The 27,770-nt window shown below is 50.2% G+C and overlaps 3 protein-coding genes and 1 pseudogene across 5 annotated transcripts; 1 reads left to right on the top strand and 3 right to left on the bottom strand.

Moving 5' to 3' along the window:
• Positions 1 to 1,291: 1,291 nt before the first annotated feature.
• Positions 1,292 to 27,732, bottom strand: RDH16 (retinol dehydrogenase 16). 2 transcript variants are annotated; one of them, XM_028531564.2, is made up of 5 exons: positions 27,643 to 27,732; positions 5,328 to 5,709; positions 3,110 to 3,368; positions 2,081 to 2,244; positions 1,292 to 1,645 (listed from the first exon to the last, which is right to left on the bottom strand). In XM_028531564.2, exons 2-5 carry the CDS (start codon positions 5,638 to 5,640, stop codon positions 1,428 to 1,430), a joined length of 954 nt encoding a protein of 317 aa, XP_028387365.1. In that variant the 5' UTR covers positions 5,641 to 5,709; positions 27,643 to 27,732; the 3' UTR covers positions 1,292 to 1,427. The 2 variants fall into 2 exon arrangements, with proteins under 2 accessions (XP_028387365.1, XP_028387366.1); XM_028531565.2 differs by lacking the exons at positions 3,110 to 3,368; positions 27,643 to 27,732 and having other exon boundaries at positions 5,328 to 5,521.
• Positions 5,721 to 6,828, bottom strand: LOC114512634 (annotated as a pseudogene).
• Positions 15,288 to 17,514, top strand: GPR182 (G protein-coupled receptor 182). The gene is made up of 2 exons (XM_028531562.2): positions 15,288 to 15,495; positions 16,038 to 17,514. The coding sequence occupies exon 2, from the start codon at positions 16,054 to 16,056 to the stop codon at positions 17,254 to 17,256; it is 1,203 nt and encodes a 400-aa protein (XP_028387363.1). The 5' UTR covers positions 15,288 to 15,495; positions 16,038 to 16,053; the 3' UTR covers positions 17,257 to 17,514.
• ZBTB39 (zinc finger and BTB domain containing 39) lies at positions 19,837 to 27,770 on the bottom strand. 2 transcript variants are annotated; one of them, XM_028531561.2, is made up of 2 exons: positions 27,643 to 27,770; positions 19,837 to 26,140 (listed from the first exon to the last, which is right to left on the bottom strand). In XM_028531561.2, the coding sequence occupies exon 2, from the start codon at positions 26,087 to 26,089 to the stop codon at positions 23,954 to 23,956; it is 2,136 nt and encodes a 711-aa protein (XP_028387362.1). In that variant the 5' UTR covers positions 26,090 to 26,140; positions 27,643 to 27,770; the 3' UTR covers positions 19,837 to 23,953. The 2 variants fall into 2 exon arrangements, with proteins under 2 accessions (XP_028387362.1, XP_035874665.1); XM_036018772.1 differs by lacking the exon at positions 27,643 to 27,770 and adding an exon at positions 27,299 to 27,392 and having other exon boundaries at positions 23,514 to 26,140.

Raw genomic sequence — 27,770 nt, 5'->3', positions numbered from 1 at the left:
GTAAGGGGCGGGGCTTTAGTGTTCACTAGGGTGGGGCAACCCACATTGCTGCGTTGTGACACTGTTTGTGGGGGAGGGATTTGAGAGGGGAAAATGCCACTTGTTCTGCTCTCTGCCAGTTTTCAGTCACTTCCCTCGCTACTGGTAAGCAAATTAGACCCTTCTGGTGCTGATTCCCAGTGGGTGGGCTTGTGTGCGTTCTAGGACCCTGTGGGTCTCTCCAAGGGGCTCTCCTGTGAGGCTGAGAGTTTCTCCTGCTGCCACCTCAACCCCCACAGGTGTTTTCAATCAGTAGTTTGAGGCTTTATTTCCCTGCGCTGGGACCCTGGGTTGTGCGGTCTATCTCACTCCCTAGTTGTTCCTCTCAGTTTATCTGCACACGAATGTGGGACTGTCTGGTCCACAATCTGCTGCCTCACTGGGCCTGCCAGCTGCTGCCTTGCCCCTAGTCCTCTCCACCTGGCTGCCCGTCTCCACCCCTCCTACTGGTCTGGATGAATGTTTCTTTTTTATCTCCTTGGTTGTGGGACTTCCATGGAGTTCAATTTTCAGTCAGTTCTGGTTATTTTTTTTTGTTTTTAAATTGGTTGTCCTTCTTTTGGTTGTGTGAGAAGGCATAGTGTGTTTACCTATGCCTCCATCTTGGCCGGAAGTCCTATTCAACAATATCTTATAGGAGAGAGACATAGATAGGTAGAGAGAAATGAGTAAGAGAAGTAAACGGAAACCTAGAGAAGAGAAAGGAAATAGGAAAAAGAGAAATGAGGGAAAGCAAGCCATGAATAAGGACTTTCCACACCCTGGTTGTAGAGACACAGTTGACATCCCAGGCTAGGGTGAGCAGAGACCAGATCTGAGACAACCTGCATTAATTCCAAGGCACTATCTGCTCAGGAAGCCAAGTTCATCTTCTCTGTTGGGAAATCCCAAATTTCACCCAGGAGTGAATGGTGCAGGCTCTGGGGAAAGGTGCGGAGGCCAGGTGCCACACCTTAGTGTAGACTGGACCCTTGGCTCCAGGGAGTCCCAGTGTCCCCTTTCACCCTCCCAAAGGCCATTCTTGCCACACCCACTAGTTCCCCAGTCCACTCAGCTTTCAGAAAACTTCTCTGGAAGAGACAGAGGGAAAAGGCACATGGGTCAGTAGGTACAGGGTGATCAGTGAGTTGGGGATGGTGAGGGAGGTGGGGGCAGGCAGAGTTTGACCTTGGGGATACTGGAAAGAGAACTAGTCCCTGCTCTGCTCAGAAAACTTCCCTGAACTTCCCTGGCCTTAAGGAAATGCATATTCTTTGATTTAATTATTTAATTTTACTTAAGTAACATTATTGAGAATGTGAGCAAAATGCACCATACTTCTCTCCAGGGATGCATCCCTTCCCTCACATAGTACCCAACTCTGCCTTACTGTGCACCACAGTCATGGGTCACAGGGCCTTCACGGGCCTTGGTTTGCTCCAGTGGATTATGGCATCCACCAGGAAAGTGGGCATGTAGCTCATGGGAAGGTACATGAGCTTGGCGTCCCAGCCACATGAGTATCGGGTGCGGGGATGGCAGGCGATCAGGGCATGTTCCATGCAGTCCGTCACCAAGGACAGGTCCTTCGTGCATATTTTGTCCAACAACCCAAATGACTTCATACCTGTCCAGAATGAGAAAGAATCCAGATATATTCCCACCTCTGACCACTCCTACATTAAAATCAACTTATGGAATGGGTTTCTAGAATTTCTGGCCCTCTACACAGTCAATCCACCCAAATCCCTCAGAGAGTACCTCACTCCTACCTCAGGCACAACTATTTTACACAACTATCTTTTTTCTCTGGCTTTAGTTTCCTCCTCAACACAACAAGAAGTTCACATAAGACACTGGTGCTGGCTCTGACAAGCCTGGATCCCTTCCTTGGGTTACCAGTTGGACCATTTGGGACTATGGAGATGAAACCAAAGGTCCCCTGTTTGTGGGTGAGTCAGAGCACTAAGGTTGAACCTGAGACTCTCGGTGGTACTGATTATAAACCAGGCTTCCAGAAAGTGATGTGCTGCTATCCCCATGACCCACACAGCTCACTCACAGGCTGCCAGGAACTTCTCCCCGTAGATCTCCTTCACCTCTGGGCTGGCCCGATCCCATGTCTCCTGGAAGCTCCTACAAACCGTCTCAGAACTCGCCAAAATGGTCTTGAAGTAACCGGGCTCAATGATTGCCACTTTCACCGCAAAGTGGGAGAGCTCCCTCCTGCAAGGCACACAAGCAGAGAGGCAAGGACTTCAGAAGTCTTATACACACATGCGTGCATGCACAAACACACACACAACACCAGGAAAAAAACAACAGATAAAACATCAATATAGGGTTGCAGTAGACTAAGCTCAAAAGCCTGGGGAGCTGTGAAGTGTAGCACAGGAGGGGGAAATGTATGATGATGGTAGTGCCTCTCAGCAGAGTTTTTTTCCAAGTTTTATATACATTTGCTTCTAACTCTAAATCCTACCAATTCTGCTGAAAGGTGCCACTTAAATTCTGCCTCCTTGTATTTGTCACATGCAATCAAAACCTGGTGGTGCCCATTTTATCGTTCCCGTACTCCTAAATTCCCTCCCTCTTCTCCCCGACCCAGGTCAACCTCCAGGCCGTCTGGCCTCCAGGAGCATCTGTCTGCCTGTGGGCTCAGCTCCTCCACTTCACAGCCATCCTCAGCCCTGCAGCCAGTGCAGCCTCCCCTGCTGATGTGATGGAGAAGCTCCCTGAATAAAGTGCTTCCCTGAGGCTTCACTGCTAATAGGGCTCCCGGCACCCAAGTATCGCAGCAATTATGTTCATGAACGGGCTGCACAGCTGAAGAATATTGGTTCCAATTCTGCCCCAGATGCTTTCTGACTATGGACAGGGACAGCTTGAATCAAACGTTAATGTCCTGGAGCCCACCCCAATACCCAGAAGATAAATAGATGCTTCCCAATGAATGCCTGGCACAAAGCAAGAGAAAAGGAGCTGGAAGGAAGAGACTCTGAGGCTGTGTGAAGTCAACGACCCCTTGGAAAAGGCTCCCCTGAAGCACAGAAGCAGGAGGACCAAGGGGGCCTCTGTCCCAGCCCAATACCTGAGGGAGTCCGAGAAGGCCTCGACGCCGTACTTGGAGATGCAGTAGCCCCCGCCATACATGGACACACGACCCAAGATGCTGGAGACGTTGACCACACGGCCTCTTGCTTTCCTTACCAGGGGCAGCAGGCTCAGGGTCACCTCAATCAACCCCAATAGGTTCACATCGAGAATCTTTATGAAGTCCTGTTTGGTCAGCCACTCGTTGGGTGCCGTGGGCATGGAGATGCCAGCATTATTCACCAGGCCCCAGAGTCCTGGGCACACAGAGGGGAGAAAACAACTGCTGAGGCTGTGCAGTGAGGACACAGCTGTGACCCAGTTCACCTGCTAACCCAGTGAGGACCATGTGAGGAGGTGGCATGGGGAGTGGGTAGAACAGACAACTACGTGCCACCAGCAGAGCTTGGGGCAGTGCTGGCCCTGTAAGGTGTTGGCAACAGAGAATATGCCTTCCTTCTGACTTAGTCCTCCTGTCCAGCCCCCTGCCACATTATATAAAAGACAAAAGTATAAAATATGGGTAATATTTGGGGACAATTGGATTGGGTAAAACAGATCAGAAACCTAGGTGTGGGGAACCATGGAGACCAAGTCTGTGACTGACCACAGGCCGCTGGCCTGGACACGCCCTGCATCGACACAGAGCTGTGTAAGGGCGGGCTCTCCGGGAGACCCAGGCTGCCCTTGCCACCTGCAGGCACAGACCTCGCTCAGAGCCCCAGTCAGCGCCACCTTCCCCTCTCACCTGTGCAGGAGACCCTCTCCCCCAAGGCCCCTGGCCCACAGTCCCCTGTGCTTCATGGGAATCTCTCTGCAAGATCCAAAGGCACGGTCCCAGGGATGTCAAGATGTACCAGCCACAGATGGCAGGGCAGCAGGAGCAGAGACCAGGAGGACACAGGACAAGGGCTGGTGGTGAGGACTCTGGAAGTACTGACTCACACAGGCCCTGCCCTTGCAGGAATCATCCTCCCAGCATATATTTTCCTTCAAAGAACCCAATTAATGTACATGGTTATAGAGAGAGATTTGAGTAAAAATAAGTTTCCCAAGATATCTTTATGATGAATATGATGAATAAAACGTAGGGAATAATTTCATATCATACCATAAGATACTGCTTTAGTAAATCATGTTATTCAGAAGGATAGAAATGTCTCAATCATTAAAAATTAAGTTTTTAAGAAATTTTCACCATGCTATAAAAGTATTATCTTCTTTTAATGCAAAGGATTGGACAACTATGTGCAAAATATAATACCATGTACCATATTTTTCGGACTATAAGATGCACCTCCCCCAAATTTGGGAGGAAAATGCAGCAGCGACCCTGCTGCTTCCCCATGTGACCCCACTCCACCGCTGCCCTCTACCCACAGCGAGCCAGGTAAACTGCATGCAGACTATAAGACACACACCCCTTTCCCTCCCAGATTTGGGTGGGGGGGTGTCTTATAGTCCAAAAAATACGGTGTATCAGAATGTTAATAGCACTCATCTTTAGGTAGTGAGATTTGGGGTGAGGTTTTTTAAATCCCTGTACTTTTCTGTGTTTTCCACATTGATCGTATTGTACATTCATACTTAGATACAGGAAAATGATGTTCTTTTCTTCCCCATAATTGGACAGGCACAATTGTAGCTTAGGAAAGAGAGAGAGAGAGGAGTGAGTGACCCCGCACTGATTTCCTGACCTTCCTTAGGTGAGTCCTGGGAGTTCAGTGTTATCATCTGAAAATGGATGATATCACCTCCCTGGTTGGATGATTATGAGTCACCAGCATGAAGATATTGATGTGCTGAGAATAGGGGCCAAGCTCAAGTGCTGTTCATTTGGGCCCAGCCACCCATTTAAGCCTCAGGCTAGTGCCCTCTTCTCCACCCTTCCTCCAGAAAGTGGACCTTGCTTTCTCCAAGGCACTCAATATCTGGAAATCCAGAACCTCTGCTGAGAGAGGAGGGGACACCAGAGACAGGATTCTGCCAGGACAAATTCTCATCAGCTCAAACTCTCCTCAAAACTGCACAGCTCCAAGGTCGGGAGGTGTGGGGGGCCGTGGAAAGATAAAAGACTTGGCTGATAAGCTGGGTGAAGTGAAGAAAGCTGGTATGACTTCAAGTCCCAGAAAAGATGTTGGGAATCTTTCCCAAGTAGCAGACAAGGGGTCTTCCCTTCAGAGAGAGAAGAAAGAGTTGAGAAATCTGTGAGGTACCTCTGTCCCCTACACGCTCCTTCACCCACTGTGTGGCCGCAGCAATGCTCTCTGTCTTGGTGACGTTCAGGATCACTGTCGCCAGCCTGTCTGATGTCTGGCCCCTCAGCTGCTCGGCCCCTTTCTCTGTCAGACATGCGGCCAGCACCCTCAAGCCTCGCAGGTCCAGCTGCCTGGCCAGTAGGTTTCCGAAGCCCGAGTCACAGCCCGTGATGAAGACATACTTGTCTTGGAGGTGGCTCACCACCTGTCTCTCCCGGTACCAGCGAAGAAGGTAGTACAGGCCCACGAGAGCCGCCAGGTACAGCCACATGGCTTTGCAGGGGACAGGCAGGCAGGCAAGAGTGAAATACGAAGGTGGCCTGTGTTCAGTCAGGAGGACCTAAGGACACACAGGATATGAGTTAGCACTAAACTCCAGGCTTCTGGCATGGAGTCCTCAGATTGTTCCTGTTTACCACATCTGGTATTATTGATTCTGGCCCCGACTCATATGATCTTTGGCACGCTCACACCATTACTAATAGAGGACATCGCATTTCTCAGACTACCCCTTGATCTATGTATACTTCTCTCAACCACTGTCTCCTGGTCCTCCCACTCCACCAAACCTATCATACTCACATACACACACACACACACACACACACACACACACACACATACACACTGGAGCCCCCTGTGATCATGGCCTCATGGCACAGAACTGTCTTCCTATCTTTTGCCTGCTCCAGTCTGGAACCCTTGTCCCCTGACCTACTGGAGATTCTATAAAGAGGACACATTATGAATCAAGACACACTTGGGTTCAAAACCCAGCTCTGCTCCAACTGCTGTGTCACCTTGGCCACTGGCATAGCCTCTGAGCCTGGGGTCCCCTCATATGGCTCAGCACAGAACTGACTGAGGAAAACAAGCTTTGTCAGTTTCCAGAATTAGAAAGAGAAAGAAAAGAGTATAAAGATCCCTCTTTTTTTTTGTATTCCATACAATTTTATTTTCTCCCTTCAACCATAATGATACGATATCCAAATTTTGTCTTAACTAGAGGGTCTGTAAACACAGGCTTGTCCAGGCCACTTATAGGCAAAGCAAATGCCGCTTCGTGAAATGGTCCCACCAGGGACCCTCTGGTCATCCCACCCAGGTCGGCCCCTGCCTGGCTTTATTTTCACTACATCGTGTGGCCACTTCATTGAATTTCACTCCAGACTTTAACTTTTCCAAGGCTCCCATGATTTTTCTGTGTTTCTCGCACAGAATGTGCCTGACTTTCACTGCATTGCCACCACCTTTGGGACCCTGAGACTTGTGGTCAGAACTATCACTCCCATATGCTGCTCCCCTTCTTCCCCCTTTTCCAGAACTGCTTTTTCCTTTAGGTGACATCTGCGAAACTTGACATTCAAGACGCCTCTGGATATAGTAACTCTCAGTGGCAGAAAGGTGTTCAGGAGAAAACAGCGGCGTCTGAGCTCAAAGGTAAGGAAGGGAGAAGGGAACGGGGTGAGCTCACTCAGTGAAGCATCTCGTGGAGCCTGGGAGGGCTGAAAGGATGGACTTTTAAAAAGTGGCCCTAATGGTTGTCAGCCTCTCACTCCATGAAGATGTCCTGTCCCCCGCCCTGGTGTCGATTACGTGGCCCTCTGCCTGTCCTGGGCTGAGGCTCTCCCTGACAGCCTTGCAGGCAGAATCCAGACCCAGACATGAACTCCAAAGGCAGAAATGACTGGCTTGAAAAGAAATCAAGGATGGGTCCTTAACTTTACTATCAGGGAGGGCTGTAAACCCCAATAACTGCTAGTGTCTCATTTCAGGTTGTATCAGGGTGATGCTGGCAGGCAGAGGGAGCTGCTCCCTCAGAAGACTAAAGGAAGGACTAGAGACTGTAGAGCCCAGAGCAGCTGTCCCTGAGGGGCTTCAGAGTGAGCCTGAGGAAACCATTTCCTAAAACGGGGTGGATTGGTAAGTGGAGCGAAGCTGGGAGTGAGACAGCTTCCTCATGGCACCCCTGTGGCATTGACTCAATTGAGCCTGGGTCCTGCTCACATCCCCAGAAATGACTGGACCACCTTCTCAGGAAAAGAGGCCTGGTGGGGGGGGGGGGGGGCGGTGAGGCTGGCAGAGGTTCAGAGGGACTTTGGGGCTGGGTTACATTGGACCTCTTTGCCAGTGCAGTTCTCCCTCCATTGTAGCCAGGCCCCTCAGTTGTAGCCCTGGTGGAGTCAGGCAGTAAAGCATCAGTGGTTTGTGTCTCAGATCAGAGACCTAACCTGTCCATAGCTCCCTGATCTTCTGGAGAGGACTCCTGGAGGTGGGCACAAACCTCTTGAACACCTTTCCTCCAGCACTACAAAATGGCTCAATGATCATTGTTTTAGGGGAAGGCAAGTAAGAGAAATCCAGATGCTCCAGGTTAAGCGTGAAGCAATGGCTTCATTTTATGAAGCAACATGGACTTCACCCATGGGCAGTGAATACCAGAACACTGACCCGAAGCCTCTGCAGGAAAGGGACTGAGTTTTGTCATGTTTACATTTCCAGCACTTAGCAGAGCCTAGCATCTTACAGAGACACACGGATGCGGAGGTAGATGACACTGCAATATCCTGCTTCATTCTGCCTTTTCTCCTGCATTTCTTACATTATCTGACAATATGAGATTCCCAAAACCTCCATTTCCCTCCTATTTATAGTGAGGAGGAGATTCAAGATGACTCCAACTCCAGCTCCCAAGGAGTCTAAGAAACCATATGTTGTCATCAAAATGGTAAAACCTTAGGAAGTCAGGGCCTTAGGAAGCACTGGAGAATTCAAGGGGAATTTCTGTCAAGCACACATTAGGCGCTCAACAAAAGTTAGTCAAAACTGAGTAATTCTGGAATCAGAGAGGGACTGTCAGCACATCTGCAGAGACCATGGGGTGGGTGCCGGGGATCAGAAGGTGGGGGAATCTGAGGGAGGAACAGTAGGGATAGGAAATTGAAGGAGGGGAGAAGAGCTGAGGCATACTGGGAGGCTGTCAGTTTTCCTGGGAGCATGGTACCTAGGGCCCTTCTGGTCTCCATCAGTCTCTCCAGGCTTCCTCATCCTTAGACTAACGTTGCACATCCCCTATACACACAAACACACATGCGCACACACTCTTGGGAAGTCATAGAGAGGAAACAGCTGTCCTTCGACTTGTGGAAGGATGAGGGCTAGCAAGCAAAGGCAATTACCCATCACTTTCTCAAACCCTTCCCACATCATCTCATGCTTCTCTAAGCCTCCATGAAGAGGACTTTCTCCTTCACTCAAGAAATTTCCCAGAGGACTTCTGGCCAAGATGGAGGCAAAGGTAGATACACTGTGCCTCCTCACACAACCAAAAGAAGGACAACAACAAAATTAAAAATGAAAAACAACCAGAACTGACAGGAAATCGAACTGTATGGAAGTCCAAAAACCAAGGAGTTAAAGAAGAAACATTCATACAGACCGGTAGGAGGGGCAGAGATGGGTAGACAGGCAGAGACCTGCAGCAAGGTGGCAGCTGGAGGACATGGTTGGGCAAGGTGGTGGCTGGCAAACAGGGCAGTCCCACATTTGTGTGTAGAGAAACTGGAAGGAACAACTGGGGAGGGAGACAGACCGTGCAACCCAGGGTTCCAGTGTGGGGAAATAAAGCCACAAAACCTCTGACTAAAAAAACCTGTGAAGGTTAAGGAGGTAGGAGAAACTCCCAGCCTCACAGGAGAGTTCACTGGAGAGACCCACAGGGTCCTAGAATGTACACAAAACCACCCACCTGGAAATCAGCACCAGAAGGCCCAATTTGATTGTGGCTATCGGGTGAAGTGACTGAAAACTGGCAGAGAGCAGAGCAAGCAGCACTGTTTCCCTTTGGACACGTCTGCCACATACAGCGTCAGCACAGCAACGTACCTTGCCCTGCCCTGGTGAATACCTAAGGCTCCTCCCCTTACTGCATAACAGGTGCGCTGAGAAAAAAAATGGCCCAAGGTGAAACCTTGGCCCAAGTGAAAGAACAGATCAAAGCTCAAGAGAAAATACAACTAAGCAACAAAGAGACAGCCAACCTATCAGATGCACAGTTCAAAACACTGGTAATCAGGAGGCTCACAGAATTGGTTGACTATTGTCACAAATAGAGGAAAAAGTGAAGGCTATGAAAAGTGAAATTAAGGAAAATGTACAGGGCACCAACAGTGAAGGGAAAGAAACAGGGACTCAAATCAATGGTTGGGAGCAGAAGGAAGAAAGAAATATTCAGACAGAACAGACTGAAGAAACAAGAATTCAAAAAAATGAGGAGAGGCTTAGGAACCTCTGGGACAATTTTAAATGTTCCAACATCCAAATCACAGGGGTGCCAGAAGGAGAAGAGAAAGAGCAACAAGTGGAAAAATCATTTGAACAAATAATGAAGGAGAGCTTCCCCAATCTGGCAAAGGAAATAGACTTTCAGGAAGTCTAGGAAGCTCAGAGAGTCCCAAACAAGTTGGACCCAAAGAGGAACACACCAAGGCACATCATAATTACATTACCTAAGATTAAAGGTAAGGAGAGAATCTTAAAAGCAGCAAGAGAAAAGGAGACACTTATCTACAAAGGAGTTCCCATTAGACTGTCAGCTGATTTCTCAAAAGAAACCTTGCAAGCAAGAAGGGGCTGGAAAGAAGTATTCAAAGTCATGAAAGGCAAGGACCTATATCTAAGATTACTCTATCCAGCAAAGCTATCACTTAGAATGGAAAGGCAGATAAAGTGCTTCCCAGAGAAGGTCAAGTTAAAGGAGTTCATCATCACCAAGCCCTTATTATATGGAATGTTAAAGGGGCTTATCTATGAAAAAGAAGATAAAAAATACGAACAGTAAAATAACAACAAACTCACAGCTATTAACAACCGAACCTAAAAAAAATGAACAAACTAAACAAACAACTAGAACAGGAACAGAACCACAGAAATGGAGATCACATGGAGGGTTATCAGCAGGGGAGTGGAACAGGGAGAGAGGGGGAGATGGTACAGAGAATAAGTAGCATTGATGGTAGGTAGAAAATAGACAGGGGGAGGTTAAGAATAGTATGGGAAATGTAGAAGCCAAAGAACTTATATAGCCCTGGCTGGCGTAGCTCAGTGGATTGAGCTTGGGCTGGGAACCAAAGTGTCCGAGGTTCGATTCCCAGCCAGGGTACATTCCTGGGTTGCAGGCCATAACCCCCAGCAACCGCACATTAATGTCTCTCTGTTTGTCTCTCTGTTTGTCTCTCTCTCTCTCCCTCTCCCTCCCTTCCCTCCCTAAAAGTAAATAAATAAAATCTTTAAAAAAAAAAAAAAGAACTTATATATATGACCCATGGACATGAACTAGGGCGGGGAATGCAGGTGGGAGGGGGTATGTAGGGTGGGGGGGAAATGGGACAACTGTAATAGCATCATCAATAAAATATATTTTTAAAGAAATTTCCCAGAATTCCCAGGGCTGAGCCACCTCCCCAGAAGTATATGCCTTGCTCTACTTTTTTTTTTTAAATCCTAGCCCCTGTCTATGAGAAGTTCTTCTAGAGCAGTCATTTTTAACTTTTTGTACACCACGGACTCCTTTGAAAATCTAAAGGAAGTTCTAAGCCCCATAAAAATGACTTGGGATTTTGTATATGAGGTCTGTTCAGAAAAAGTCCAACCATTGTTAATATAACAAGAATGGTTTGTGTGACATTGATGCCTGGCAGCCAAGGAGAATGGACTGGAATGTGCATGCATGAACAATGACAACATCACTGTACCAGTCAGTGGGGGTGATAGACACTGTCAAGTGAGCATGTGTACTGTGTGGCCGTTGCATTCAAAATGAGCGAGTAGAGCAACGAATCTGCATCACATTTTGCATTAAGCTTGAACATTCCCTGTGGAAACTATTCAGATGATTCAGAAGGCCACAACTAAGGGCAACTGGTGATTGGCAGTTTTGTCACAACAATGTGCTTACTCATACATGCATCTCATGCAGAGATTTTTACCAACACATGAAATCACCCAGGTGGCTCATTACCCCTATAGCCCAGATTTGGTGCCCTGCAACTTCTGGCTTTTTCCAAAACTAAAGTCACCTTTGAAAGGGAAGAGATTTCAGTCAGACTGTTGATGAGATTCAAGAAAATCCAATGGGGCAGCTGATGGTGACTGCGAAAACAGTGTGAGGTCCCAAGGTGCCTACATTGAAGGGGACTGGAGCATCATTGTCCTATGTACAGTGTTTCTTGTATCGTCTTCAATAAATGTCTATATTTCTCATAGTGTGTGGCTGGATACTTTCTGGACAGACCCTCATATACTTTTCAAGGAGTTCACAGGCCACCTAGAGCCATTATGTGCCACAAATCCAGGTCAACTATCACTGTAATAAGGGTTTACTGAACTACTAGCAGTGTGACTCAGGCAAGTTGTCTAACCTGTCTGGGCTGTAGCTCCTTGCCTACCCCAGGACCCACCCCGTTAAGTTATCATGAGGATTAAATGAGGTGACACATGAAAAGCCATTGTGCCTGGCAGGTGGTGAGCATTCAATAAATGTTAACTGTCATTACATCTCTTCTGCAATAATTCATAGTGGCATTTGGGAATATTTTTCATCTTCTATGTGAGAAATACAATGCCAGACAACTAGTAAAAGAGGAAGCTAGTGTTGATTCATTTTAGAGAAAAAGGCTGGTGATGGTGGGACTCAGGAGCAGTACCTGAAGAGCATTTCCACACGAAGGGTCTCTTGTTCCTCATCTTCAAGAAGTAGAAAAGGGCCATACTGAATGCCATGCACTTTCTATACTGATGTTTTATCTGATGTATCCCATACATCATTTTCCTTATTTTCTATATAAAGAAGCTGAGACTCAGAAAGGTAAAGTAACTTGTCTTAAGTCACACAGCTACTAAGTGGTGGAACAAGGGTGCCAGAGCCAAGTCCAGTCCCCAAACTAGTGTTACCTCCACTGCATTTGGGTGACACATGAGTGAGCAGGAAATTGCTGAGCCAAGCCAAGGACAGGGTCACTGGGCCACATCCTTCTTTGGGGAGCCCTTTATCTGTGCTGCTGGGCAGGCAAGGCTGCATCTCTGGCAGGCCACTCAGTGGCCTTCTAGAAGCTCAGGCTGGGGATGGGAGTGCAACTATTGCCGAACACCTCAGCCTTGACCCGTTCCCAGTCCACCTGCCCTTGCCACACAAAGTAGGGTCCTGGCCCACAAAGGCCACAAAGTATGTGTGGAGGGCAGCAGGGTGGGTGGAATTCCTGGGACAGCCTGTTCTGCCCCTTCTTCAAGGGTCCAGGCACAAACCCTTGGCCCCTAACCGACCCTGGGAAGCTGCTTGTCTTTATCTGTGACTTCCAATAACTCCCCCCTGGTACCTTCCTTCCTTTCTGATTGTTGATTACAATGTCTTGTCTACATTTGTTGAAAAACAAAAGGGGGGGGTGGGAGGGGGAAGAAGAAAGAGTAAATTTCCAGTAATTGTTTCACTGCTGCAGCTCCTGTTGCTTGCAAAGCTGTTTGCCCCCATCCTTTTGCCTGAGCTCCTGCCCCTCCCTCTTTCCCTTCCTTCCAGTCTCTCTCTTTCCAGCTGCCTCCCTCCTCCCTCCAAAGATAAACACTCACATGAAAACTGCAGAGCTATCACTTACTGCTTCCTGAGGATGATTTCCCGCTGAGCCTCTGGCTGCACACACACTGGGCGATGTGAGGGGCAGGGGGCTGGGGAGCAGGTGGAGGTGGGACTATGGGGAGTGATGTTGCCATATGCGAGAGAACAGGTCCTGGGGTGGAAGATTCAGAGACAGGTGACATAAGCCACTAAAATGCAGTCTTGAGAGGGAAGGAAATGGCCTTGGCTCTGTGTGGAGAGAACAGAGTCCAGAACTAGGGGGGCCCGGTCTAGTGCAGTCGCCTTCTGTGTGGGTCAAAGGCATGGGGGATGAAACAAACAGAAGAACCTCATAAGGCTCCTCACTGAAAAAAAAAAAAAAAGATATCCACAGACTAGCAACTGAGATCCCAAAGAGAGGGAGAGAGAATAGAACTGTCTGGAAAATCAAAGTAAAGCACATTTTGTATCATCAGAGCTCATCATGACAGATTTCTTGAATTCCACCCCCGGTTCCTGGGTAATAGGAACATCTCTTCCTCTAATGAGGTGGATGTCATGGGCTCCTGGATGGCGTCAGGATGGAGGCTGGCCATCAAAAAGAGCAAACCTTGATTAGAAGCTTGGAACTTTCAGCCCCATTCCCCATCCTACAGGGAGAGAGTGGGCTGGAGATTAATTTAATAATCAATCAAGCCTATGCGATGAAGCCTCCATAAAAATACCTGAAGTATGGGGTTCAGAGATCTTCTGGGTTGGTGCACGCGTCCACATGCCAGGAGTGTGGTGCACCCCAGTTCCTCGGGGACACGAGCTTCGTGACCCTTCCCAACCTCACCCTGGGTATCTACCTCTTTGTCTGGCTGTGCAGCTGTGTCCTTCACAATAAATTACTACATGTAAGTGGATGTCTCCCTGAGCTGTGTGAGCCATTCCAGCAAATTATTGAAACTGAGGAGTACTTTGTGGCCACGTTGGACAGAAGTATGTGTACCCTGAGGACTAATTGCTTGTGACTGGCACCTAAAGTGAGGACAATCCTGTGGGACTGAGTCCTTCAACCTGTGGGGTCTGACACTAACTTCAGGTGCTTGGTGTCAGAATTGAATTAAATGATCAGATACCCAGTTGGTGTCTGGGGAGCTGAAAAATTGGTGGGTGTTGGGGGGAGACCCTCCACACTTAGTGCCAGAAGTTTTGTGAGCAGAGAAACAGCTTTTCTAAAGGAGGCTTTAAGAAAACTGCAAGATTAAAAATACCCCTTCCCACGGGGATGGCTGGTGGCGGTGGCCGCACTGGGGTGCACTCAAGGCTGCTGAGGCGTCTGTTTAAAGTAGTTAGAACGGCAAATTTGATGTTTAATGAAAGTAATACAAAATGAATTAGCGAACTCAAAAACACCCCTCCCTGAAGGGATAAACAAAACGTGCCCTATTGGCGCAGTGGCCTAGGAGCCAGTTACGCATAGGAACGCGACAGGACACAAGCTACGTGCAGGTGAGCCTCAAAGATATCAAAGCAGTGTGGCTTGTGAGACAGGCAACCTCTCTGGGCCTCACAGAGGATAAGGAAGCCCAGCCTTTCTCCCCCCAAGGGCACCTCAAGGACCAAATGATGAACTGGGGTGAAAGCGCCCTGAGAAGCAGGAAGCTCTGCTGACACAAGATGTTCCCCCACAACACGACCCACGCCAGGGGTTACCCTATGGGCTGCAGGGAGGGAGAAGCTGAGTGACTTTCAGTCTCTCTCTCCCTCCCCCTGCCCCTCTCCCACACATACACTTCACTAGAAGCGTGGAGCCCTGGGGGAAAGAATGCAGTCTCCCTGAAGTTCAACACTGCCCCTTCCCCACCCTGCATCCAGCCTCTTCTCTCTCTCCAGATTCTCAGCCCAGACCTCCAAATGAAGCCTGGGAGAATTGGCAGGGGAAGAGCCAGAGCGGTAAAGAGTCTGACCGATTTTCTGATGTTTTTAGCCCCTGCCCCCCCCACCTCTCTCCAGTTCTGCTTTAGTAAAAATGAAGGCAGACGTGGAAGAGAGGGATTCCAAGCTGATTTAGAGAGTGGGAAACACAAACACACGTAAAGTGTTAAACACAGGCCTGTCCTGTGCTCAGCACTTCACCGGGAGGGCTCATTTAATTCCCACACAACACCCCCAGTAGTAGATCCTACTGTCCCACTTTGCAGGAGAGAGAACCCAGGCCATAAGAGGTAAATTCCCACATCTAGTGAGGGAGGAGCCTGGATTTTAATGCTTGCAGCCTGGCTCCTCCCTGACCCTGGTACACTGGTCTTTTGCTGAACTTTCCCTCTAACTGGATTGGGGGAAGGCAGGAAAAATCCCGATCCTCTCCCACAGAGCCCCAGCCAGTGATCTGCTTCCCGGATGAGGAGGGCGGCCCCGCAGCCCAAAGCAAAGCCAGCCCCAAGGCTACAGTCCCTTCAGCCTCCTCGCAGCTCCCCAACAGCCCAGACTCCCTGGCCCTCCGGACTGGAGGTGCTTCCTAGGAAAACTCAGGTGAGTGTCACTCCCTTTCAGGGAAGAAGGAATGGGGCTTGAAAGCAACTGCTTTTCCTACATGATCCTCAGATGTTCCCAGAGATGAATTAGAGGGGGCTGTGTGTGTTGCACATATTTGTTTGTGTGCATCCCACACTCAGAGCCCAAATTGCAAAACAGAGCAAGAGCCTCCTGAGAAAGGCCGTGTGAAAGGGCCGCGGTGTGAAGCGCCAGGAGTAAGTGCAGGCTTGAGCTGGCCCACCCGAGGCTGGAGAAGGGTGGGCCTGGCCCCACCGGGAGGAGGTCTGCTTGGGCACAAACACTTCTGGTCTCTCCCACCCCTGAGGCCCCTTAACAAAGTGTCTCTGCTCTTGAGTCAAAGCTGACAAGTGAGTTCTGTACTATTTGCTCACAGTCTGAATGTGTATCTTCCCTTTCTTGCCTCTTCACACCTAGAATCTTTTCCCAAAGCCTCCTGGTCCCAGTGACCTGCTACCTGGGGGACACAAAGCTGTCACCCAAGTCTCCTTTCTCTTCTAACCCCCCCTTCTCCCCTCCAGGCATTTGCTGATCCAAATGTCAGTCACAGCCAGCATGGAGTCCAGCCCCTCCAAGGGGGTCACTGCGGAGCCTGACTATGACATTGGAGAGATCCACAACTGGACTGAGCTGCTTAACTTCTTCAATCACACTTTGTCTGAGTGCCACGTTGAGCTCAGCGAGAGCACCAAGCGAGTGGTCCTCTTTGTCCTCTACCTGGCCATCTTCGTGGTCGGGCTGGTGGAGAACCTCCTGGTGATCTGTGTCAACTGGCGCCACTCCGGCCGGGCAGGGCTGCTGAGCCTCTACATCCTCAACATGGCCATAGCGGACCTGGGCATCGTCCTGTCTCTGCCAGTGTGGATGCTGGAGGTCACGCTGGACTACACCTGGCTCTGGGGCAGCTTCTCCTGCCGTTTCGCCCACTACTTCTACTTTGCCAACATGTACAGCAGCATCTTCTTCCTGGTGTGCCTCAGCATTGACCGCTACATCACCCTTACCAATGCCTCTCCCTCCTGGCAGCGCCACCAGCACCGAGTGCGGCGGGCGGTGTGTGCAGGCGTCTGGGTGCTCTCAGCCATCATTCCGCTGCCCGAGGTGGCCCACATGCAGCTTGTGGAGAGCTCTGAGCCCATGTGCCTCTTCATGGCACCTTTCGAGACCTTCAGTACATGGGCCCTGGTGGTGACTCTGTCTGCCACCATCCTGGGCTTCCTGCTGCCTTTTGCTCTCATTGCAGTCTTCAACGTGCTGACGGCCTGCCGGCTCAGGCGTGCGGCCCGGCCTGAGGGCCGGCGCCACTGTCTGCTGATGTGTGCCTACATCACAGTCTTTGCCATATGTTGGCTTCCCTACCACACGACCCTGCTGCTGCTCACATTGTACGGGACCCACATCTCCCTCCACTGCTACCTGGTTCACCTACTCTACTTCTTTTTTGACGTCATCGACTGCTTCTCCATGCTCCACTGCGTCATCAACCCCATCCTTTACAACTTTCTCAGCCCGAGCTTCAGGGGCCGGCTGCTGAGCGCTGTGGTCCATTACCTTCCCAAGGTCCAGGCTGGGGCAGGCAGACGCGCTTCCTCCTCCTCCTCCTCCACACAGCACTCCATCGTCATCACCAAGGAGGGCGCCCAGCCCATCACAGCAGGCCCCCACCACCATCCCAGCCTGGACTTCCAGGCACCGAGTACTTCACCCATCTCCACTGCTCAGTCTCTTACATCCAGCTGAGGTAGAGTTCAGTCTCCTCCCTCTATGAAGTTGAAAGCTGGAATTGTAGGTGAGAGATTCGGGGGGAGCAGGGGAAAGGGTCAAAGCATCATGCCCGGTCAGTTTTGAATTTATCTTGTGTCTTGAGGTGGGGAGAAGGAGAGGGATGGGGGAGATAAAGAACAGGTCCTTGGTGTTGTACTGGTTGCCTCAGGCCTTGTGTCTAAGGCAGACACACAGTGGGGAAAAGGTGAAATAAAGTAATAGAGACAGCCACAACTCTGCATCTCCAAAAAATCTGCTCTTGCAGCTGGGGCTGGGGAAACAGCCAAGGCCAAAGGGATGCGCCGCAGAAAAGGCACTCACTGCAGAAATCGCCCTGGCCCGGAAAGAGTGAGCTCTGCAGGGACCTCACAAAACGTTCCTTTTGTGTTTGTGTGCTTGTTGATCTGCCAGCACTGCGTGCAAGCTGTGGGGACAAGAGGCCAGAGGCCAAGGAACCAGGAGGTCTCAGCAGGGCGCAGCGCATCCTCACTGCTGCGATAAACGGAGGGGGGCGAGGAAGCAGGGGAGGGGGCGGGGAAGCAGTGGCGGGGCGAAGCCAGGGTCTGAGCAGGCACCAGCAGCAGGGTTGTCAGGGCGGTTTCTCCACCCCCTTACACCATCCAGGAAACTCTACATTTCCTTGCTGATACTCTCCCCATCACTTGTCCAGCTCCCCTCCCCCCAGAGCAGAGAAACCACCCCAGTCACTGCTGCTCATTAGCCCATCTCCCTCCAGCTTTGGATGGAGGACATTTCGGATCTAGGTGAGATGCTGTCAGAAATCCGACTCGTCCCTCCCTTTCTCCCCAGATCTTCACAGCACAAAGCAAGGGACACAGACCGTGGGAGCAGGCAGCAGCAAGCACTGACAGAAGCTCTGTCCCTTAGCCTTTGTTCCCTGCACAGGATGGGGAAGTGGGAATCTCCCACCTCTGCGACAGAGCAGAGCTCTGGTGTTCTTCAATCAGTTCTCACCCTCATACTTCTTTCTCCCTGGCCTAGGCTTTTTTACAATTTATTTGTCCAGCAACTTATTTCTATAAACACTTGTCCTAGAGCTAGGAAAAGAAGTCCTCTTGTTGACCTCAAGTAGGTCTTCTGGAAAGGCTCATTTATCAGTTTGGGAAACTAGGACCATGACCATGAAGAACTCTGACTGAAGTAAAAGCCTAAGAACAGGTTCAAGTCCTTGGCCTCTTAACCCTGCCTGTGGAGACAGAAGGGCTTGTGGACAGAACCACTGAGAGCCTCTGTCCTGCTCAGTGCTCCGTGTCTGGAATGTTTAACTTGGAATAACTCATTGACCTGGAGTGCTGTCTCCTCTGCTCTTAGAAAGCTGAAACTGGCCCTGGCTGGCGTAGCTCAGTGGATTGAGCGTGGGCTGCGAACCAAAGTGTCGCAGGTTCGATTCCCAGTCAGGGCACACGCCAGGGTTGCAGGCCACAGCCCCCAGCAACCGCACATTCATATTTCTCTCTCTTTCTCCCTCCCCTCTCTAAAAATAAATAAATAAATTTTTAAAAAGAAAAAGAAAGCTGAAACTGTTCACCAGCTGCATTAAACACACGCTCCAATGGTGTACACTCTCATCTCTCAGAAGCATGGGGGGAAATCTTTATCCACAGCCCCCTTTACACTGGGCCCAGCCTCAAAGGGTCTTAAGCAACAGCTGCTCGGTGAAATAGAGCTGAAGGCTTTTCAACTAGGAGAGTCCAAGCTGGGGTTGCAGTAAGGACTTGCCAATATAGAAAATATTATTACAATACACATTACACTTTTTTCCCTTATGCCAATGTGAAAACCAAGCTAAAATCTGAAGCCCATGCCGTCACCTCCCGACCTATGCTCCTGAGTTCCCTAAAGGAAATTCAGTTTTGTATCTCTGTCACTTCCCAGGGTACCTTAGAGTCCACTTTCCCAAGACTGTGCTCTTCTCATGGACTTCACTCTGGCAAGCAGTAACGACCCTGTTCGCACACTCCCTTAGGGCCTTGGGAGGGCAGGGAACTGGCTGTGCTGCCCACAGCCAGGCTGCTCAGCTCAGCCTTTCTGAGCGGGCACGGGGTCCAGGCCCAGGCAGTACACTGAAACCAAATGGACCACATCCTACCTCGACTTCGAGAGGCTTGTCTCCTTCTCTGTGGAGGCACATTTGTTATCAACCTCAGGACAGGATGCCAAACCTCTGCCTCTGTCCGATCTGTCTCTCCCCGCTCCAACGTGCCACGTCACAGTGAGTTCTATGGCACTGTCAAGACAATCTGTGGCCAAATCTCAAGGCCAACTAGATATTAGTAGAGTTCCACTTTGCTCTCTGGACCAACAGAAGACCCCCCCTCAGACATGTTCCCCCCCCAAAAGGTAGGATCATTTACTTAATTTCCCACTAAAAACAGGACATCGAGTTAACCCTGGGGAATTCCAGCTACATGAAAGGAAAGTGTGCTTGCTATCTAAAGAACCCCGCGGAGCGAGCACAGCTACTGCCCGGGCCACGGCCCCCAAGCTCTGAACTCAGGGACACGCGTGACCACCGTGAAAGGAAAAGAACTCCCATTTCCAATTTCCTTTTTTTATTCTAAATAAAAACCACACTTTGTGCCGAACAATGGAATATAAAAGAATCAGATGTACAACGATTTTAGACATCTACTATTTGGGAAAAAAAGTTTACAAAATATACAAAACTTTACAGCAATAGATAGTAAACACTTAAATATTAGGAGGTCAGTACTTATTAATTTAATGGAAGGAGTCAGACAGCGACAGCTCTTCTCCATTTCGTGAGAGACTTCAGCTAGTGGCGTCGGAGGGGCGGGTGGACTGGAGAGGGAAGGGGTGTCAAAGAAACACTGAAACCCAAACAGCCTCATTTCCATCCTAATGTCAGGTTTACAACGAGCAACCACACTGAAATGAACACTGTTGCCCCTCTTCCTGACACGGTCAGCGCAGGGTTTAGGAAAAAGGCCGTGTAGCGACTCCCAGACGGGCACAGACTTCTCCACATGGCCCACCCCCATGCCAGTAAAATCAGTGTGCGTCTATAAAGGGACTGGAATTCACTTCCACAGTTGTGTGGCCTGGGAATATAGGGCACAGCAGGAGGCCAGAAGAGGAAGAAAAATCATCAGTAGCAAAACCCGACTGGGGAGGAGGTATTTAAGCCCAAAGGCTTGTCCTGGAGACAACAGGGTGATGACAGGTCAGCAGAGAAGTGAAAACAAACTGTTACCCATTTTCTGGTTCTTAGGGGTCATCTGGGCCACAGCCCCATCCCCACCTCCTTTCTTCCCAACTGACCTTGAACTACAGACTCCATGGAGTCTTAAAATTCAGAACCAAATATGAGGGTACAGCAGGGCTTCCGGGTGGGTGCGGTGGCAGCAGGAGCCAGCGGGGGACACAGAGGAGCCAGGACAGGACCCCCTCCTCTGGGCCCCAGCAACTCTGCTCTCTGTCCCCATGTGCCACTCGAGGGCCACCCTCTTCCCCTAGGAAACAGGTTGAGAATAGCCTCACGCTTGGTTTAATGTCCTACAATTGCCATCTTGAAATGCTTAGTAATTTTTAAACAAAGGGCTCTGCCAATTATATAGCCAGCCGGGGTACAGAACAAGAGAAAGGAGGAAAAGGGAGAAGAAAAGACATTCAAGGGTCAAACTGCATCTTGGAACAGGACAGCAGGAAACAGCGCTAAACTGGGTTCTGGGGCAGAGGGCGCAGCAACATCAAATGAACAGACGTTTACCAAAGAAAAAACTCAAAATAAAATCAATACCTTCCACTAGGTATCTTAGAGTGCCCTTTGCCACAACATAGGGTTTCAAGTAAAACAGTTCAGAACAGGGTGAGCCAGAGGCAGAGGCAGCAAACAGAGATCCCAAAGAGAGGGAAGTTCGGGTGTGAACCGCAGGGGACACAGAGGAGCAGGGTCTGGTCAATGAGCCTTGCGAGCTGCTGACCCTGCTCCAAGTCTGACTGCGACCAGCCGGACCACCCGATCAGCCTCTTGGCCTCAGGAGGATCAGGGGGAGCAGTTTCTTTGTTTAGTTTCAGGGCAAAGTTTCAAGGATTTGCTTTTTGGTTTACTGGCAAAAAGGGAATACTTCACAGTTTCAGGTTAAATATACAGACTACCCAGCATCCAGGATGCCCTCTGTTAAGGGAAAGGGTTTCTCCAGCATCTTAACCCTGGCTAGGTTCCAGTACCACCTCTCTCAAATCTGGTCATTAAAAAAATCAGTCCTACCCTGACTGGTACAGCTCAGTGGATTGACAGTGGGCTGCAAACCAAAGGGTCACTAGTTCAATTCCCAGTCAGGACACATGCCTGGGTTGTGGGCCAGGTCCCCAATACAGAGCACTCAACAGGTAACAGTGATGTTTCTCTCCTCTTTCTCCTTCTCTTCCCCTCTGTCTAAAAATGAATAAATAAAATCTTTTTTTAAAATACTTAAAAAAAAAATGAGTCCTTACCAACAGCCTGGGAGGGATCACTCAGGCTTGAAAAGCTTAGCAGACACTCAACCCTCATCTTTTACATATTTTCCTTCTTAAATTTCTAATGGTCAGTGTGGGAAAGAGAGAAGCCAGCCAGGGATGAAAAGTCTCAGCACTGCTTTCCTGACAAGTATGTCCGAGGAAGATTTAACAAGCTGGGTTTAGATGGTGAAGGTGTCACTCGTACAAGTCCCTTTATGTAACGGCCACCCCACCAGAGAGCCACACACTCAACTCAGAGGCTTTATAAGCTTAGGGCTGGGGAGAGAGGCAGCGGGTCCACCAAAGACAGAGCTTTGGTTTGCCTGTATATCTTAATGCAGCTTTCCGAGTTTAGGAGCAATGAGAAAATGTGCAAAAAGGTCCTTCATGTGATCCGCTCAGCCTAGGCCCCAATCTCCCCATCACAGGGTGGAAGGAGGATGAAAGGCCTAGGAATTTCACAAGCCCCAGCTTCCTATTCCTAGGGCATACATCCATTGCCTGAAAGGTTCTCTGGGCTTATTCTGGGAGAACCTATCTGGAGAGAAAGAAGAGAATGTGCTTACTTAAAGGCGTGACACGTTCTCTCCCAGTTCTGGCCTATTTCCCAAATTTCTGGCCGGGACTGTCCCCTGGAAACATGGCTCCTTGCTGGAGAGAAACTCGTTTTCCTGAAGTCTGTTATCCAAAAGAGATGCTGGGTAATATGCATACAAAAATAAAAATAAATAAATATTAACGTCAAAAAAGGCTTTGTGAGTTCATTAAAACCACTTGCTTGTGAAACAGCCCGGGGTGCTGCTGAGTCCCACGAGGGGCAGCATCAGGGCCCAGGCCGGGGCCTCCCAGAGCGCGCCTGAGCGGTGAGGTAGTATGAGGTACTGAGGTGAGCCAGTGAGTACGCGAGACAAAGGACCCTCTCACTCAAGCCTTCTTTGGGCAAGACCCCCTCAAAAGTCAACTAAGAACAAAACAGCTTGGGCTGGGCAGACGCGTTTCCCAGACACCTAGGGAGGGCCTGAACTAGGGGCCAACAAATAGAGCCCCCTGGTGGCAATGCAAAGACAGATCAGGATAAATTCCAGCAGGTCAAAAGTCAGCTGCCAAAGCTCCTGCCCAGCTGCACAAAGTAAACAACAGGTTACCCAACTGGGCCAGAGACGCATCCCACCACACACCACCAGTCACTCGGTCCCTTTAATCCTGAAGGGCTCCCAGTCCATCACTCCACCTCACGGGGTCTTCTCATCTACGCTACAGGTCAAACACACATGTAGGTGGGAGACAGGGCGTAAATTAAGGCAAGGCTGCTGCTGTTAGAGACATCCCCACCTCTCCACCAGGAAACTCAAGGTTGACAGGTGAGATAACAGATGATTGACTATGTCAAATGGCTCCCTGTCCTCTTTGCCCCACAGGGAAGGCCTGACGTCCTGGGCCATCACTCCATAAAATCATGTTTCTTTGGAATTGAGAAGAGAAACCTCCCTTCCTGTCCATCCAGGCTGCTGCTTCTGGTGGCACTGAAGGACCTCTTCTGGCTGGCAAGGAATCTTCCCAAAGCTTTCTGGTCTAAATAGAAAGCCTAGTCCCCAGTTTGGATCTAGCTTCCACAAGACTTTACTGTCCAACCAGCAGATAGACTAGAGCCGTGGAACAAGCAGGCACCTCTATCCCTGATGCCTTTTCCCTGCTGAAGCTTGGGACCAGAACCTGGAGTGGGCTGCCTTGCTGACTAGTCTTTTCTGAATGGACACATTGCCAAAATCTCTCTCACAGTCGGTTGTCTCAGTGGGAGATCTAGCAGTCACACCCACAGCGAAAACCTCTCTCCACCTCCTCTATTCGGTGAGGCTGTTGGTTGGATTCCTAGCAGCATACTGGCTCGAGAGGCTGGAGGAGGGAATCTAGCTGATACCAACCGCCTGATGAGATCCCAAGACCGGCCTCAAAAGAACCGAAAACACAGCCCTTCGTGGGCAAGAATGGGAAAGGAGGTAAACATGATAGGGCCATTGCTTCTCAAAAACATGTGCTATTTCTTCTTTTTTCTTCTTTAAACACCAGACAGGACAGAATTCCTACCAAGGCAAAGTTGTAACTTCAGTTGGGGTGGGAGCAACAGCCATTAGAAAATTAATGTCCTGGCTGCCACCTGGGAGCTCTCCTTGGCTCTGCTGCGACCCAGTCAGCTGTCCGGGTTCTTTTCCGCCTCTTTGGAATGGATAATGTACATGAAGGTCTGCTCAATGGTGAAGTCAGGCGGAAGGCTGCCTTTGTGCACGCCGACGTGCTTGCTCATGAGGTTAAGGGTAGAGCTGTAGTGGCCACAGACTGTGCAGCGATACATGAGGGCCCCTGAATGTGTCTTCAGGTGGCACTTGATAGTTGAGCGGCCGCGGAAGAACTTGTGGCACACCTTACACTGGTACGGCTTCTCGCCTGTGTGGATCCGCCTGTGGTAGTTAAACTCGCTTGTGTGGGCAAACCTCTTGCCACAGACTTTGCAGCTGTATTTGCTGTTCCCAGGTTGGCCCTGTAGGGCCAGCTCCTCGCTCAGGAGCTCCTCCGCTGGCAGCTTCCGCTTCTGGAGAGCTGACTGTTGTATCCCAAAGCCAGGCCGAGGATCAAGGCCACTGTTGCATTTGTGCTGGCTGACGTGGTAGCGATACGCAGCCTCTGACTTGAAGCTCTGGCTACACAAGTGGCAACGGAAGAGGGTGTCTTCCAGGCTCTGGTGCACGGCCATGTGCTTCTCTAGGAGATGCCAGTCCACAAAGCTGTTTGCACAGACGGAGCAGGAGAAGACTGAAATGCCGAGATGGGAGAGCATGTGCCACATGAGGCTGCAGAGGTTGAGGTGGCGCTGGTCACAGACACTGCAGGCCTGGCCTTTCACGTTTAGGTGGTCGAGGATGTGGCCCCGGACCACGTGGAAATCTTTGGCCAATGCCTTCCCACAGGCAGCACACTTCAATTCTGCAGAGGCAGCCCCTGAAAACAAACTCAGCTTCCCAGGCAGGGGATCATTGGGGTGGACAATGATGTTGTTCTCAAATATTCCATCCCGTCGGTGGAGGGTCAGCTGCCACTGGGTAAAGAATTTAGTTTCACACATGTCACAGGAGAAGAGGAAAATACCAATGTGAGACAGAACATGGGTCACCCGGGAGTTTCGGTCCTGGAAGTGGGTCTCACATACCTTACAGTTGCCTGTCAGCAGGTCCACGTGGTCTCGAGCATGCTGTCGAATCAGTTGAATGTTGGGCTCTAGAACTTTCTTGCATACCTGGCAGGGCATGGCCTTATTCTCTCGGTTGTCATTCTCTCCAAAGGTCAGCTCATCCTCACTGTCGTCACTCAATTCAATCACCTCCTCCGCTGTCCCTATGTCCTCAGTGGGGTCTTCAAATTGCAAGTCATCATCCCCCAGGTCCTCCAGCTGGAGCTCATCTATCTGCTCAAAGGCTGGATCTTTGGAGTGGTCGCTGTTGCTCAGACAGGAGTTGGTCCCAGTGGTAATGTCTACTGCATTGTCAGGGGAGAAGAAGCTGTTTTTACTGAAGTCTCCATTGCTCTGAAGTTTGTATGGCTGGCAGGAGCTCGTGCTGGTTTGGATGCCCATGCTGACAGTGCCTAGGACTGGCTGGGTCACCACATTAGGTACAGACGTGAAAGGAGCAGGGTTACCACGGTCTTCCGTCTTTGATGGCAGCGGCTGCTGTGGCAGAGGCAGGCCATGGTTAGTGTCACTGGTAACATTTCTCTCTTCCTCTTTATAGTTTCCTCCAGCATCGCTAGGTAAGACATAGTTTCTTTCAGGACCAAAGTGCTCCCCACTGCCCCGGAGTTCTCCAAGGGGATGGGCAGGTTCTGCTGAGCTACAACTCAGAGTGCCAGAGTGGCTCTCACTGGTGCTGGTCAGGGGGTTGGCCACGGCCGTGCTCTCCAGGTCAGGAAAGGTGGAATGACAGGCCCGGAGGAGGTCCTCCATACCCAGACGCTCGGCTACCTCGTAGATAACCCCAACATTGATCAGGTCCGTGAAAAGCTCTGACGTGTAGACAAAGCTCAGAATCTTCTCAAAGTTGGCAGGGGTGATAAAGTCCACCACATAGGTCCTGGCAGCATCGAGCCCAGTATTTAGGAAGAGGTTTTGGAAGTAGCCAGCTGCACAGGCCAGCACAGCTTTGTGGGCCGGGAAGGAGCGACTCCCCACCACAATGGTGACGTCGCACATGGTCTCTGAGAGCCGGCACTTGTTGAGTTCCTTCAGCAGGTTGTTGGGGTGGTTGGTACTTTGCAGTTTGATCCTCATGCCCATCTTAGCAGCTCCTACGAAGTTGCCTCCTTACCAGCACGGTTAATCTGTGAACTGCAAAAGGAAAAAATGGATGGCCAAACACATCCCTGCAAGCAAGGCACTCTGCAGGAGAAAACAGCACCAGTCTGAAAGTTTCAAAGCCCGAGGTGGGGAGCGGAGTGCTGCTCCATTCTGCTGAGAGCAAGGACAGCAAAATAACAGAACAATGACCTCTCCCCCTGCACAAAACCAAAAAGAGTTGTCATGACAAAAGCCAAAACCACTGAAAAAAACCTGACAGCTCAGTCTTTAAGATTCAATAAGAGAGGCTGTAGGCCTGGTTGGACAGAAGCTAGTGCCTTACAGCCAAGCCAGAGGTATCCTCTCAGATGCTATCTTATACCTCATTTCCAGAACAAATATCCCAAATCTTTCTCATGTTAATCCCCTAATTTCCTCCTATCTCATTGGGTACATTCTCTTCCCTTACAATGTCATGTCATATGCTTATTTGAACACAATTAATCAAAGCTCCTTTAGTTGCTAAGAAAAAGAAAAGGATGCTCCTTCCGCCTTTTAGTTTTTTAGCACTGTTGTGTCCTTTCAGATCTTAGATAAATCTCTTCCTCATTTTTGAGTTCCTATCTTTTCCTACCTGTACTACCTGCCTAGTCTCTTGTCTCCACAACCCAGAGCCACTCCGATACTACTCTAGCGCATTCTCTGCGAGCTGTGATGAAGTAAAAATACTTGAGAACCCAACAGAGTAAAAGCAAAGTAGAACACAACTGTGGTGCTTAATATTGCTTAAATATGCTTTATTTCTATTTACCACCCTTTCCGGGATTTATACTTATGTCGACCAGAACTAAGAGATATACCTGTTGCCATAAGAAGACATCTACGGTAATTGTATAGGTAAGACTCCTAAAAAGCTTGCTCAATACCACTTTCCCCCCTTTGAATCTTGAATGCCCAAGGAAGAGAAGACCAGTAACATTCTTCTGTCTCACTTTTCGTCCTGCGCAACACAGTCCCCTGTACCTCACCATACATTCTACTAACTCCCAACTTTTGCCGGGGCCCAGAAAGCTTCTGAGCATTGTTTTAGGTGCCAGCCAAGCAGCTCCCAGGCCCTGGTGGCCACGCATCAACGGTCAGCAGGTCCGGGCTCTAGGAAGCCTGACTGGGGGCAGGAGAGGGACAGATTCGGAACTTCCGAGAAGGTACCCCAACAATCCCGTGGTGCCGCAGTCTTTCCTCTGGAGGTCGAATCAGAGAGGAAGGGCGTTGGATCGGGCTAGGGCACTCCATCTGGGCGGCACCGAGCACTTTGGTCTCTCCCCAAAGAGCCGCGATTCCACGGACGAACTCCGGGAGGGACGGAGGCACGCAGGGCGCAGGGCCGCCCGGAGGCCAGGGGTAGGCAGCGGGGTCAGGCAGGGTCGGCGCGCGGTCCGGGAGGTTGGGTCCCGCCGAGGGGAGCGGGCAGGAGGGAGCCCAGCGAGAGTGAGAAAGGCCAGGACAGAGGTCGGGCCTCGGCCAAGGACAGCCCTCAGCCGGGCCGCGCTTACCCGACTCCGCTGGGCCTGAGTACCATCGCCGCAGCCACCTCACACAAAGGCCCCGGCCCGCCGTGCCCGGCCCGACAAGGAGGCGGCGCCGCCGGCCACGGCCAGACTCTCCATCCGCTGCACTGCTC

This window comes from Phyllostomus discolor, chromosome 2 (assembly GCF_004126475.2).
Source record: "Phyllostomus discolor isolate MPI-MPIP mPhyDis1 chromosome 2, mPhyDis1.pri.v3, whole genome shotgun sequence".
In the NCBI taxonomy this organism is placed as follows: domain Eukaryota; kingdom Metazoa; phylum Chordata; class Mammalia; order Chiroptera; family Phyllostomidae; genus Phyllostomus; species Phyllostomus discolor.
This window is presented reverse-complemented; position numbering and strand designations above follow the sequence as displayed.